The sequence below is a fragment of the Pristis pectinata genome, chromosome 11 (assembly GCF_009764475.1).
Source record: "Pristis pectinata isolate sPriPec2 chromosome 11, sPriPec2.1.pri, whole genome shotgun sequence".
In the NCBI taxonomy this organism is placed as follows: Eukaryota; Metazoa; Chordata; class Chondrichthyes; order Rhinopristiformes; family Pristidae; genus Pristis; species Pristis pectinata.
The window spans coordinates 53489492-53505326 of record NC_067415.1 but is presented as its reverse complement, the minus strand read 5'-3'; the positions used below and the strand labels follow the sequence as shown (position 1 = coordinate 53505326).

Sequence of the window (15835 nt, the reverse complement as noted above, 5' to 3'; positions counted from 1 at the left end):
TTTAGAACTTCGGCAGGGACATTATCTGCTCAAAAAGCCATTTTTTTCCACCTGACGCATGACCTTCTTATTCTTTTCTTGGTATGGGGTGGCAGTTAAACTAGATCAGAAGTGCATTGTGGGATGGAGTCAAGGCACTCACATTTAGGATAGAGCCTTGGTGGAGGAGTTCTTCAGTGCTCTTTTCAGTAGTCACTGATTGCCTCTCTGTCTTTGATAAATCCTCCTTCTTGGCTTTCATTGGGATGAGACCATGGGTGTTTGGCCATAGATGGTGTTGACAATGCTGAAGAATTATTGCATGTCATGATTATTAGTAAGTGATCTCCTGCACTCTTTCCACCCACCATCTGTTCTTTAGGTCAGCAGTTTATTTTGTTGGATGTCTTCAGATGCCTGTAGAGCTGTTTTTTTCCCCTTCAGGTCTGATGGACTTTCCATCACAAGAATGCCTTATGTTTGTATTTAATTTTCTCTTGGTCATTGTCATAAATCAGTTGTGTTTTCTGATAGAGAAGCCGAGAGTCTGTTCACAGGTACTAATTGTGGTGCACTTCCGAGATGTTCTGGGCATTGGACACTGGATCTCCCATTGGATAGGAGTCATCAGATTGTTATGAGGTAGTATCTGGGAAGAGCTATCTTTATGGAGAACTTGATACCTTCAACATTAATTTTCTTCTTCTTTATTGTCAAAATATCATCACCAAAACAGAATTTGCCTTGCAGCAGTCACATGATTTATAGTTGTCTGTTTTAACCATTATACTTGTAGCTTATTGTACTTATGACTGGGGTAGTACTGGTGATTTAATTTCCTATTGTTTTGTTGACTTAAGTGACGAAAATAACCTAGCACACATTAATTCTACATAAGCCTTCGAGCGTGGTTCAGAGAAGGATTATTGTTTCCAACTGGCACTATTTCTGTTTGATTTCTTGTTCAGTCAGCAGCATGGCCATTGTTACATAAGCCTAGAAGTCAGATCAGTTAGCACCTACAGGGTTGCGGCCCCAGAAAACAAGAATTGCAATTTTCCATAACACAAAACCCCATGATCTGCGCATGCGTCAAGAAACACGAGTTGAAAAAGAATGCATTTTGTGTTGATTTATTTACTTTTTTCACACAAATTCCATGACAGTGAATTTTATTTCGTATCTCAAAATTTTAGTCAGTGACTTGTTAATTCTGTAAGGGCGAACTTACATAACCTGACAGCTGTAACACAAGGGTCGCCTGTATGTAGTTAGCTCAAATAACACCTGCTGCATTATTGAACTGTCCCCCTGTATGCAACAGATGAAGGATCTCGACCCGAAATGTTGACTGTCCATTTCCATCCATAGATGCTGCCTGACCCACTTAGTTCCTCCTACGCCTTTTGTGTTCTCCTGTATGCACCGTTCACATTAGCATTTTTCCGGTGGCAGAGACCTGTGATCTTAGAGTATAAGCAAATTCTAATTTGGTTTGGACCCATCTCTAAACTGCTCAGCACCTTTCATTGTCCACACTACAACTAATAGCAAGTGCTATTTCAACATACGGCAGTTGATGTATTCTTAGAATGGATACCTCTGTGACATTGACAGTACACACCACTAGATGCATCATTATGTCTGTGGCTTGGTGGCATCATTTTGGCCATATCTGGGCACTTGTGGTAGGTTGAGACTTCAGGGCTAGAGGGACAGACGTGCCCATCTGCAAAGAACCTACACCCTGAGACACCACATCCAACCTGGACCTCACTGAACAATATATTCACAGGCTCAGGCGTTCCAAGGTTTTCGTCACTGAGGTATGTGAAATGCTGTGGGAAGATCTTTCACCTTCTCTTGTGCCTGGACTATTCTCTTCATTGAGGCTAAGATCACATTGTCTCTCAACTTGCTCACTGCAGGATCTAACTGTCGGCCGCAGATCTAAACCATATCTCCCAATTTTCAGTTTTGTGTTGCATCAGGAAGGTCACCCAGTAATTACGAAGAAACAATCTACTCCAGTTTCACTGGGGAACACTTGGCATCATGGGCATTGGGATTTCCTAACATTGTTGGCTGCTCAAGAGTCCTGTGAGCCACTAACTGGATTCATGTGCTGTAATCTCTTTCTTCATCTTATTTAGCTGGAGCGCAAGAACCATGAAGGTAGCATTTCAGTCAAACAAATGCAGTTCTTCAGTCTTCATTTATCAATGAATAATGCAGTCTACATACACGAAGACAATAATAGTAACAAAAGAACAATAGCTATGGCCTATGTACTAATGAAAAACAGCAATGATTATACCCACAATTTTAATAATTATGGTAATATATCCAAAAATGGCATAATTATGCCTTTGGTTGCCAATACATACAACCTCCCTTGCTGGTTGATCCAGGTAGGCTGTCAGAGCTTTGTGTCTGACTCATCTGATCAGCACCTTCCTTTTAACTGCAGTAGCAAGCAAGCCTGGAGCAAGAAGACAGTTTGCCTTCATCAAACAGTCCATTCAACTGACAGCAGTAACATCCACCTGTATTCCGGTTGGGATATTAATGTACTAGACATTACCACAATTTTGGATATTCTAGAGTACTGGACGTTATTATAGTATCGTCTTTCTCTGGCATGCTGTATATGCCTTTCTTACATCACAGTTCCTATGAGTAGTTTTTTGAACCCACTTCTTATGCAATCTACCTTAGAATTTATTGTCCAATTACAGAGAAGGCTGTTTAGCTGTCACATCAATCATAAGAAAGGGTCCATCCTTGTTGATCATGTTTACATCCCCCACTCCAAACCTAGTCATTGAAATTTCAGACAAATTACTGGCTTGATGCTGTTGTGTGTTTTCATATATTGTCACATGAAAGATGGATTGATCAGACTAATATCTATAGTTTCTGACTTACTGACATTTCAGTTATTCAACAAATCAGTAATTGTCCAACTAGATATCTTGATATTACCTTGCACGAGAAGCCAGGATGCATTCTCTTGAATCTACACCAGACCAATAATTCTCTGAGATATTTCTACTCAAATTCTGGCCCTTAGTTGCCCTCACCTTTAATCACTACACTGTTGACAAATGTGCCTTCAACTGCCAAGCCTCTGTGCTCTGGCTTCTTGAACTTCTTCACCTCTCTTTCATCTTTTATGATCTTCTTTAAAACCAACTTCTTCGTCCAAGCTTTTGGTCACCTGCCCGAACACCTTCTTTTGTAACTCGGCATCAGTTTTTGTTTGATCGTGCTCCTGTGAAGCAACACAGAATTCTTTAATGTGTTAAAGTCAATGTATGGATGAAAATTATGGTTGTAAGTAAAACCTTGATTCTTCAGTAAATCTTATTTTCTCATTTAAAGTAAGCAAAAATAGGAAATGTTAAGACACTGAGATGCAATTTTACAATGTGTATGGCCATGACTCCTGATATAGTGTGCTTCCAATCTCAAGACATACATACAGGAAATCTTCCTGCAGAGGGAAGGAATGTGTTTTCTACCAGAAATGTACTATACTGCAAAATCCTTGAAGTAAATCACCAACTTGCTCAAAAAATGAGATTGATTTAATTGAAACTTACAAAATTTTGACATGGCTGGGTGCAGGGAGGATGTTTCCCTTGGCTGGAGTGTCTCAGGATACAGGGCAAGAAATTTAGGACTGAGAGAAGAAGAAATTTCTTCACAAAGAGTGATGAAACTGTGGAATTCGTGACCACAGAGGAGAAGTGTCTGAATGTTGAAGAAGAAGGTAGCTAAATTTCGAGACACAGAAGCTGAAGAGCCAGCTCCTGTTGTTTATGCTTTCTTTGGCACAACATTGATGTGTAGGTGGCCACTAAAAATTGTAAGTAAACCTTTTATAATGGTTAGAACAAAAGATCAAAAGAGGGAAAACTGGCAAGGAATTTTCTCAGAACTTATTCCATTTCAGTGTTACATTTGTCAGAAATACAATGGAAATCCTTGTCAAAGTTTAGACGATAAAGTGAAGGAGAAGTGTGTAAGTCTTTCAAGCTTGTGAATTGTAATTAGTGTGAAAATTTAAGTCAGTTACATTAATACGATACTAATAAGCTGCTACAGTTTATTCTAGTGCTGCTTACTGGATAGTAAAGACTGTTACATTTCTTCTTCAATCATATGGAATAGGCCTACAAGCCACTCAATCTGTGCTGACCATCAATGACCCATTTTCACTAATTTTATTCTCCTCATATTCTCATCAACTTCCCCCAGACTCTATAACTCACCTATACACTGGGGACAATTTACAGCATCTTAGAAAAACATATTAATTAACAAAGATATATCAAATCAGGCCAGTTCACCTCTTAGTACTTTTGGTTTGCTTCACATCAGTTGGATATTAGATATTGGTCTGTTTGTAGCACTACAAGAGACAGACATGATAATTTCAGAGATGCTATTTGCTTTAAGGTTTGGTGAAGTCAGAGAAACAAATTAAAATACAAATCCTGAGACCGATCTGTGAAGAAATTAGCAAATCACAGTGAGACTCCATACAGTTGCAGGGGAATCAACCTTAATTCATTAAACCCAATTTCCATAATTGTATTTGATGTGAGGACAGCTAACGGGTATGAGGAATGCTGCAGCAGTGTGGGATTAATTGGATTGCTCTTTCAAAGAGCTGGCACAGCAACAATGGAACAAATGTCCTTCTGTGGTTTGTAATTTTAAAGTTTTACTTACCATTAAAAGGACCAAAATTACCTTGAATTTCAGATTCTTCTTATCAATAAAGAAGTCACAGTGACAGAAGATTAAAGGAAACAGTTTTAATTACTTATTTATCTGTTTCTGTTGTATGTATGTAACAAGTTCCAATATCCTGCTGGGGAAAAATTGGCATTAATACGGTATCAATAACACAGGTGCCTACACTTCCAGCTATTTGTCCCTATCTTTTTGTCCTGTCACCTCTATGTTACTGCCTCTGTTGCATTTAATGCAGCAAAGGAACACTGTTCAAAGTACATGGGAAAATCAAAGCTGCACAAATCTGTCCTCTTTTGATATATATATATGGCAATAAGGTTAAGCAGTAATCCATTTCTTGGGGTTCTCCTTAAACTGCCCTTGCAGTTTATGACATTATGAGAAGTGCTTCATTGAATTACTGCCTTGTAATTTCTGGCCAGATTTCCTAAGATTTATTATCCTGTTTCATTCTTTACAGCATGTAGTACACCTAATAAGTGCATCTGTGAAACACCGACACCTCTGGGATTAAGGGTTTGCATTAGGTGAAAATTAACTAACGTATTCTGTTCCAGGTATTATTGCTTCCCCAGAGCTGTTGCTACTTCACTGTCCTAAATAACCTGTTATGATGGTTTTCCCACTTGCAAGGTACGCACAATGCAGAAGCAGAAGCAGGCCTTCACATTGCTTATGAAGCCTGCTTCATTGCTGCCTAAAGGGGACATGCCTTAGTGCCCCTCCACCCCCCCCGCACACCCTGTGGAAAAACCCCCACCAGCAGTCTCCTGACCTCCTAGCCCAAACCAGCACTTCCTTATCGACCAATCTGCCAGTCTCATCCACACATTCCTTGTCTCCCCAGACAATACATGCCCCTTCTCCCAAACCATACCACCCATCACTCTGATAACTGTTCCCACTTCCATATCCCTGACCAGCAATCCCAATCCCTTACTACTTACCATGCCCCCACTGTCAATGTTTGCCCATCTTGACTATTCCCGACGACCATCCTTCACCTCCCCACCCAAAATACCCCAACAATCACCAGCTACCAATCTTCAGCCCAGCCCTTCTACGTAATATTCAATACCACCCTCTTCTAATTCTCAGCTGTCTTCCCTTGTCCCAGGACTCCTTGGGCATATATAGTTTCCTTTTCATGCAAGGCCTGTTCAGTAGCTTTGATGCCTTGGGCCTTGTGCACTACTGAATTTCCCATGATAGGCCTTCGGGCAAAAGATTCGTTGGCCCAACCAATTTATAAATATACATTTAAAGGTGTCGTCCCATTTCTAGTTACCCTGCATTGCCTCTGCAGAGCAGTGATATCTGCAAAGTAGGATTCATCCAAGTATTTCTGCAACTTACTGGTTGAGCCAGTCTGTTTTTGAGAACAAACTTTATTTTGTTTATTCTTTGTAACTCCCATGTTTTCTGCATGATTGATATCACTGAACATCTTCTATGAAACTGGCCCCTGAGGGAAAGGAAGACAGAGTAGAAATACTTTAAATATGACTGTTCTTAAAATGAACAACATCAAGTATTAGGGGCAACTTTAAGTTTAAATATTTATATGTGAAAATTAATAAGAGTTAGCGGCTAGATTTCATAAATCATCACTAGTGAGTCGTGATCAGGAGCTTCCATTGAGATGCCGTCCGTGGCATATGCTGTGAGAGTTTCTGTCTTTTCTGCTTGGCCAGCAAGTCCTTTCTTTTACGGATAGAGCAGCCACAAAATTAGAAAGAAGATTTGGTGTTAAAGAGTGAGTAAGGAATACTTCAACGATGAGGAGATGAGCATCGCTTATGGAGATCAGGCTTGACCAAATACTCCTCATTAGTTACAAAAGCTACTTGTTATTAAAAGGGGAGATTAAGTGAAACCCTATTGAAGACCTGTCAGAAAAGGAATTCAGTTACATTAATGAAAGAGCTGGCAAGCCTAATTTTACAGCCTGAATACTTTATGTGAAAAAAAATTAAAATCTGCTATAAGTTGCTATCTTTTTGAAATATTAGCACTTGTACTTTAAGTATGTTTCTTTTCCCTTCTTTCTCTTACACCTGCTGCCATTTCCTCACTAATTACTGAACACAAGAATGCTGCAGTTTCTAAATAAATATTTCAAATGTGCGTCACAAATAATCAGGCATAAATCACTCTCAGATTTTTACTTTACTTCCACTTGTCTCTCGTCAGTATGACTATTTTGTAAGCTAACGACAGCTTCCAAACAAATCTGTGGTTATTAGAAGAGTACAAAAGAGGCAGCATCCTGCCCCAGAGCCATTGTATAAGCCCTGCTGCCACTGTTATTTTGATATGTTAACACTGAAACATGGGGCATTATTATTACTAACCTGAAATTAATTGAAAAAAGGAAACTCCAACAGTGCTGCACTCCCTACTACTGCACTGAAGTGTCAACATTAATGATGTGCTCAGTTTTCTTGAGTTAGAGCAAGCACAGAACCTATTGACTCCGGAAAAGGAGAGATCCCACTCTTTCTTCCTTCTAGTTGCTCATAGAAACTCTCTCTCAATGGATACCTGACCTGACATTTCCTCCTGTAACACCTGCAAGGCACTTTGGAATATTTTGCCATGTTAAATGTATCATTACACCAATTGCACAATTTGCTGGCCCCCTACTGAGGAGGTGCTGTTCTACCTATTGCAACCCCTTTGTGACCAGAGAATATGGCAAATTCTGCTGTTGTTTGTGCTCTGCCAGCAGAGCTGCAGCTTTTCCCCATAGTTCTTGGTATCCCTGAAGTGCAGAGCACTTACTTCATAGTATGGCAGACCAAAGCAAAGTTACCTTTAAGTAAGGATGATGAAATTGGAAATCCTGTAATGCTTATAACAATATCATTAATACTAAACAGAATAACCATTTCCTACTGAATGTTTTAAATTTAGAAATTAGACATTTGTGTATGCTTTCTTATGTGCAGATTGCACATAAAATCAGTTTTATCTGGGGTGCATTGCGCAAGGAATCACTTCCATACTCATCACAAAATTGGTTCAGGCAATCCTCCTTGGCACAGCTGATGTTTGCCTTGCAAGAGTGACGTGTTTAATGATGTCCCAAGTAAAACAGCTCTCATTTTCTCCACTATGATCAGAAATTGGATCTTTAGATTGCGACCAACAACCATTCGTGCTAACTGACAGAAAAATACCAGAAACACATATGCAGGAATTGAAAGTGAGATGACAATTAAGAAGAATCTTAACTGTCTCATCAGTGTCTTACATACGACACCTGACAGCCTCAGTTTCCTGGTCAGCATTGTGATAAATGAATGAGTGGTGCCCCCTTCACCGTTCACATTCTGTGTGAATCTTCTGTATGTTATAATCACTGCCACTTGATCAGTCCACATCTCATTGTTGCTTTGTTCATTCACAGCACGGAAGTTGTTTGAACCAGCCAGGTGTGTAGTGGGTGCCCAGAAGCAAAGGAGAGCTTCCTCCTTGTTCACCCTAACCTCCATGGCAGCTATTCTGTGGCTATCACAGGGATGAGGTGCTTAAGTGGTGACCCACTACCCACTGGTCAGCGCAACACTGAAGCGACAACTGTGAACTCGGCATGTAACTCACAACGATAATCATATTAGTACATAGTTGTGCTGCCTTAATAAATTTTTGGCCACAATTTTTTTCAGGAGATCCAAGTGGTATTTGTGCTGCGCACAGCACATGTCTAGCAGACCAAATTTCTTTGCATTAATGTACAATTAAAGATTGTCTGGTCATTTATCACATTTGGCTTTACGGGACCATGCTGTGTGCAAATTGGTTGCTGCATTTCCTATGTTACAAGTTACTGCATGACACAATTAACATCTAATTGGCTATAATCCCCCTTGGAATATCCTGATCTCATGAAAGATCCTGTATAAATGCAAGTTAATTCTCTGTAACATGGTAGTAACAAAGAATGACATCATGGTAAAATGTTAACAAGTCTACTGAAGAACATTAAGAAATAGACATATTTATTTGTCCCTCAAAAATATGCTTCTGAAATATTGCTTAGAATTGGCCATTGCATGCATTTATTAAATAGTTTAAACCATTGTTATCATCATCGTAATGGAAAGCCGAAATAGATTTTATAATTCATTAACAGTTATTAAACCACATAAAGCAATAAACTTACAAAAACTGGGGAAGATCATTAAAATGAAAATGTGGTCTCTGATTTTAAAACAAAATAGAAAAAATATTCTGCAAATAAATGTAAATTTGGAAGTTATTTTCTGATAAGTTCACACATTTTGGGAATAATTTTAATATATTATAGTAAGTATGTTTATATTTTGACACTTAAATTGATCTTTACTCAGTCAAAATAGATATTGAACAACAGGTATTTGTGTGTGTGCATGAAGGAAACATTCACCCCTTATAATTTAATACCATTTACATCTGAGTTATTATAGCCTTTACTATCTGATTGTTTGGAGAGACACTTTCTCTGTCCTCCCTGCTACTGATTTCTGCTACCTAGAACAGCTAATTGGACTCTAATTATAGGCTTTGGCTGTTAATGTGACTGTTCTGCTGGCTAAAGTAATTTGTTCTCTAAGGCGTAATAGGTTTTGTTTTTTTACAGAGAAGGAGGACTGTGTCAACTGTACAGATGAATGCCGTGTCTTGGGTCATTCAGATAAGTGTTGGATGCCTCAGTTCCCTGCTCCAAATCAAGCTGAATGTTCAGATTATCGTCGGAATCTTTTTGTACCAGCAGTAGAGGCTGCAGTTGAATCTGAATCTCAAGAAAACACAATTCCCTCGGGGAAAAAAACTTTCTGTACTTTTGGGAAAGACAAGCGAGAGCACACCATTCTTGTTGCAAATGTAAAACCCTATTTAAAAGCTAAGCGTGCTCTTAGTCCTCTTTTGCAAGAGGTCTCATCAGCTGCAAGCAGTCCGGACAAAACTTCAGTTGCAGGCAGTAACAGATCAAGTAAACAATCCCTGGGTGGATTTGAAGTGAAGCCAAAAATGGCCGACACATCAGCAGAGTCAAGCAGCCAATTCTTAACATCCGATAGCCACTACCCATCACCTGATAAACGACGTGACAGCCATTTTATTACACCTGAAGCAGTGGCTACAGTCTTTGCAGATGTGCATTCCAGAGTTGGCCGGGAGTTCAATGAGGTGGACACTGTATTGGATCAGTATGAACCCTCAACACGGGACCAAGGACGGGATGGAGTGGATGCTGAGCAGGTAGTTCGAGAAATCGACAAGCTTTTACAAGATTGTCGAGGAAGTGACCCTTCAACTGTGAGAAAATGAATTCAGCATACTTAATGACAGTTGACTACCTTTCTTCTAAAGGACAAACACTCAAAAGTTTTAAGGCAGCATTGTTTTTCAAATGAAAAACTAACTGGCAGAATACAAGGAAAGATAATGCTGTTAATTCTGTGAGCTAGAATTCAAAGTGCCCATTGCGCACTTACCATTGTTCTTTTTGTGTGTCTTAGGAAACAAACTACGTGTTTTCACCAGGATAGTTATGAAAATTGATGTGTTTCATTCACTGAATTGAATTTTGACAATCTCAAAATGTGCCCTTCCCTAGACTAAAGTGGAGAATGCAGGTGCCTGTAAGCTAACCAGTCAGTACAGCTCTGCATAGGGAAAAAAATCATTGTTTAACAGAAAACAACCAAGGGCAGCATTGATAAGAAGCAGGTATCAGCTTTGCAGAAAATATTGAGTCTAATTCAGCGTGTACAGTTATAGTTGGCTGATGTAGGTGTCCTTATGAACTAGATTTATCTGCAGTGAACAGTGTGTCATTGATTGTCACCTCATTTGGCATTACATTCTGGATCATTATGCTACAATGCACATCCAAACCATTTGTACAAACCCACTTTAAAATATTTCTCTAAAATGGATCCTGTAGAGGGAGAAAGTTTGCCCCACACTCTCAAACCTAATACAAAACAAGTACAAAAGGGTATTCTCTAAGCTGTACTACCAAAGAGTGACATTTTAGTGTCCAATTGTTTGAATTCCTCCTCTGCATTTTACCTATCATAATATTGTCATCATATTATTGTTAGATGATAAAATATGTTGTGTAAGAAACACTGTTCTGTTTGTAGATATTTATGTTGCATTCAAAATGGACACTAAAATGACTCGTTAAAGGGAATACCTGTGAAGTACTAACAAAACAAAACAAAACATCAGTGTGCAAATGTAAAAATCATGGAGTGTTTACACCGAATCTAGCTTTTTAATTGATTTATTGCAATATCAGTGCATATGAGCCAAATTTGTTAATTGTACTAAGAGCTATATTGTGTATTTTATTAAATTAATATATAGTTGTGTTGCAAAATATTTGGGCTTATACTGTATTTGGCAAATGTTGCCTTAGTAGCTGTCGAACTCTATGAGTTTAATTTCACTATTTTCCCCTTTTTCCCTTTGGAATGTGGGAAGCAGTGTACACAAGCAGATTCTGTTTAACGAGCCAGTAATGTATGCATCAAAGTAACCCTTAAAGTATATCAGCTATTCAAAATATGGTGACTAAATTAGAAATATGTACTTGTCAGTATTATTTTGAAATTGTCTCCATATTTTGAAATGTTTCTACATCGTTGAGTTTTTTTTTGTGTGCGCTGCAGTTTTCTTTAAGATTGAACAATGTCAGGTTAACTTAGCTTGATAGCTAAAAAGAACAATAACCCTGCTTAATAACACTCACATTAGATATGAAAACTAAGAAAAGCAACTGAAGCTAAAAGCTCATCAATGACACTATTTAGTCACTTTGCTGCTTATTCATTATTTAGTCATCTTAACATCAATTTTCTCTGAAGAGCTTTCCATTAAGTCTATATCAGCTTAATAAAACATAACCTCACCACTTTAATTAACAACAAAATAAAAAAAATAAGCTGAGCAGCAGTGATATATTTTCACAGCCTCATTAAAACATACTTTCAAACTATTTGTTTACTAATTTGAGTAGAAGTCACCAAGGTCAGCAGCTAGTCCTGATAGCCAACATAACATACACCCACTCATTATTACCTAATTACATTATTTTGGCATCAAGCAACATTAATCAGAGAAGTAGTCGAGAGGGATTTTGCTATCAAGGTTTGTTGACTTGAAATGTAATTGAATGAAGCCTGATTGAGGTCCTGACTTCCCCAGCCCCCCTTGGTCCTTGGGCTGATGCTCTGCATTTATCAGTCCCTGTCACCCCATAGGGCTCTGAGCTACACTGAGCAACTGGTGAGAAAAGCATATGTTGTATGGAATAACTCAACTGCTATTGTTAAATGGCTGTGTTTTAATGTGATCTATCTGGAAAACAAGGACAAAGAATTAAACCAATTACTAACATCAATGCTACCAGCTTTTGCATTCATTAAAGCCACAGAAGTATGGTGAGCTGTCTGTACCAGAGGACACCTCTATGTAATTACACATGAGTGGCTCCAGTAAGAAGTGTGAGGTATTGTAACTGTCAAAACCAGTTATCTGGTTGTCAACAAATTGCAGCCCTTGTTTAGCAGATCAGACAAAAATATATTCTTACTGCAAGTGTCTCAACTGAAGAAATCTACTGGCATTGTGATTAAATATTAAACTGGTGTCCCTGTTTTGATGAAAAAAAAGCTTAAAATATCTGTTCCAAAAAATAATTAAATTCTACACTTGCTGAGCAGAATGTGTATATTGCTAATAACTAGATGTTCTCTTGGAGTCCTGTGTATGATCTAAATCAGTGAATAAACCCACATCTCACAAGAAATGAAGAGCTTTGTAATGTCAGTCATGCAATTGATTATATTACAGAATATTAGGATCAGACATTTGCATTCACTAATGTCACATGATCACTAAACAGCCAATGGCAGGGATGATGGTGGTCAAGTTTCCCATCCCTACTCCTTTCTCCCACCCCTGAAATAAAAAAAGAAAATTATCTCAGGAATATCCTTGAGGAGTGAAGACACATCTTTGCTGCTAGGTTCTCCAACACCTCTTTAACTAATTTAGGTCTCCATTGTCTTTTACTGCTCCTTTATTCAAAGCTTGAAAATGACAAAATATGGTGTCAACTGTGAGCTCCCTGCCAATTGACATCACCCAAAAGGACCCAACAGCAACAGGCTATTCAAAAACATGGATAGCTTAGATACAGAGCACCAGTAAATTTTTTTTGGAAGTGCACACACATTCCCAAACATGTTTAGCAGTTAGAGCTCAGATAAAATTTTGATGCACAGCATAAAACCATTCTTATGCAATAGAACTTACAAGTAGACAGTTTACTACAAAACAGAAAAAGTAACGATTTATTTCACAGTAATGGTCAAAAATCCTGATGGCCTAAAAAGATCAAGGAATCAAAGTGAGGCACTTTCAAAGGTGATTTTTTTCCTCAAAGTTTTGAATGGTCAGATGTCCAGTAAATCCTGAAATAGGGCCAAAGAAATATTTCTGTAATCCAATTCTGATGGAATTTCAAGGTTTTTATAACCTAACTAAATTAGAGATTAACAGCAGAGGAAAATGAAAAAAAACTGCACCAGAAAGCCAAGAAATCCATCATTTTTCTATCTGAAAGTGCCCAGGGAGAAACAAACGTGATAACTGATCTACAATACACATCAATTTTAAAGGAAGATACATAACACAAAAATAGTAAAGGTGTGAAACTAGAGGTTAAAGAATTGAAATATATTGCCACTGAAATATTCATATAAGCAAACTCACCAATACACATAATAGCATTTACCTTCAAGTTGTATGGTTTTAAGTGCTGTAAAGATCAAAAGGCTCCCAAAGACAGTAGAATATCACTGTATCTCCAAAACAAATCATTTATAACTGTCTTCATACTACAAAAGTCTGTTGGTTACCAAGATGTTTGCTACACTTGATTCTCCAAACAAAACAGATTTTCTGTTTGGCTGATATGACGTTTATGCTAACTTCTTAGGCATTGTTTGGCAGGAGGCAAGAATTACAGAGTCTAGTCTGTTTAGACTTGTTTACTAGCATACAGCTCTAATGGATGTACAGTACCACTAATTTGTCAAGCTATATTTAGGGATCCTGTTTTTGTACTGGTTTGGAACACTGGAAGCACACTTGTCAAAGGGGGTTTCCATCAATAAACCAGCATTAAAGTTTGAAACCTTACTTATGGTTCTTAGCCACTGCAAGCTTATCCCAAGCAACATGTGGAGTAGCAGCAACATGCCATGAAGTGCACCATGCATTTAATCATATACTGCGCCCAATCAGTTTGAAGAGGAATACTTAAGCAGTAACGGCTTGCTTCTCTGTATTCAACCTAGGTTAGTCATTGGTCCTAAAGATAATGCACATATAAATTGGCCTCCAGCAATTATCAATAAAGTTATAAATATTTCTCCTTAAGTTTCTGATAGGCATAAAACTTCAGAATGCCAAAGGAAGCTGTGCAGAAAATAGCATGCATCTTGATGTTTCAGATATCCTGGTACATACTAATGTGACTGGCAAGAACCTCTGGAGGCAATGAGAGGTCCTTTCCTGAATAGTAAGATTGTAAAACATCAGAGTGCTGCAGTTTAAAGAAGTGCCAGAGTGCCCAGACTCTAGGAGAAAAATATTGGCCTCCAGCTAAATAAAGTGGCCCTCAATATTTGAAACCTTAAGTCAGAATACTCAGAAATCAAAAGTTTGCTTAAAAGGAGAACCTTACAGTAAGAGCTGTAATATCCCTATCAAGGCACAGGTACATAGAGTCAAGTGATTTGTCCAAATCACCTGGAGGAACAATAAGGTATTCATGGAGGAAGGCTGATGGTTCACAAATTCCCTGGATTGAACAGGAGCCAATACCTTGAACCAAAAAGCCTGGCATTGGATATGCAATGAAAGAAAGATTATGACGGGCCAATAACTAGCTTGAGATACAATACATATACTGTATGAATTAAGAAAGCAGGGGTATTTATTGGTGGCTCAATGGAACTGAGAAGTCCATGATAGCACCAAGGAGCATGCATGAGAAAGTAGAACTGATTGCTAATGTACTAAATTACTTCCAGAGATAAACAATGCTGTAAACTTCCCAGTTTATAAAACAATAAAGCCCTGATTTTTAATTCGTTTTAATTTATGGCCAGGCTGCAGAATAAATTCTTATACCTGACCCTTAAACTCTTGCCTTGAAATTCTATTTTTAAGCAGATGCCCATGTTTTCTGAATATCCTCATCAAAAAGATTCCCAAAGTATTATGAACACTTCACCCAGATGCCGGCCTCGCCAGAATTAATGTCATTGGTGAGATTAGTCAAACACTTCAGGTGTATGGAAACCCATCATTTCGGGGGCAACATGTCCCTCAGATCAGCTGGAAGTCAATTAAAGCAGGAATGCATTTCTTGATATGAGATTACATTCCCTTGCAGCTTGTTTTTTTTTGTGGTTTGGGAAGAATCTTCTGAGAAGTAATGCACAACAAGGTCCTAATTCTCAGAAGCCCTCTTTAAAGCTCTTGTAAATGTGAAGGGAGGACTGCTCACTTGATACAAATATTTTCGAAGTTGTCTTCAGGAGTCTCAACGCTAGAACCTGGAAGCCATGCATGAAGTTCTCAATGACCGAGAGTATTAAAGCTCTCTACGTACACCCACTCTTAAGATTACCTGGCAATTGTCCCTCACCCAGCTTTACAGGAATTTTCAAGAATTCAGTTCCTTCCATCATTTCACCACAAAGCAGAAAACCTCTTATTCATTAAAAGCACACACTCACTTTTTCCTTGCACTCTTCAAACCAGCCACCATTCTCCTCTCAGTTGTTAGACTTTGCTTCATTTAGGAGTCTGTCCACACAACACTCACTCTCCACCTACCCCCCACTCCAAGCTAAGAGGTTGAAAATCCCTCAAAAGAGGTTGCACAGAGACTGTGCACTCAACTGGCTAGAGAGCACCTTCCTTTACATGGTGAACACCAGTGTACTACAGAGCAGCAGGTAGTGGTGGTAAAGACAACCCAGGAGGCAGCTTAACAAGGAGGAAGTGCAGCACA

The 15835-nt window shown here is 38.5% G+C and overlaps 1 protein-coding gene across 2 annotated transcripts in view; it reads left to right on the top strand.

Moving 5' to 3' along the window:
• The window catches only part of pcdh17 (protocadherin 17), a 106895-nt gene extending 94271 nt beyond the window's left edge, over positions 1–12624 (top strand). The window contains exon 4 of one of the 2 annotated variants that reach the window (XM_052026278.1): positions 9371–12624. In XM_052026278.1, the coding sequence (XP_051882238.1) occupies positions 9371–10062 (692 nt within the window). In that variant the 3' untranslated portion in view covers positions 10063–12624. The remainder of the gene's footprint in view (positions 1–9370) is intronic. The other variant, XM_052026277.1, reaches the window with a different exon arrangement.
• The last annotated feature ends 3211 nt before the right edge of the window (positions 12625–15835 follow it).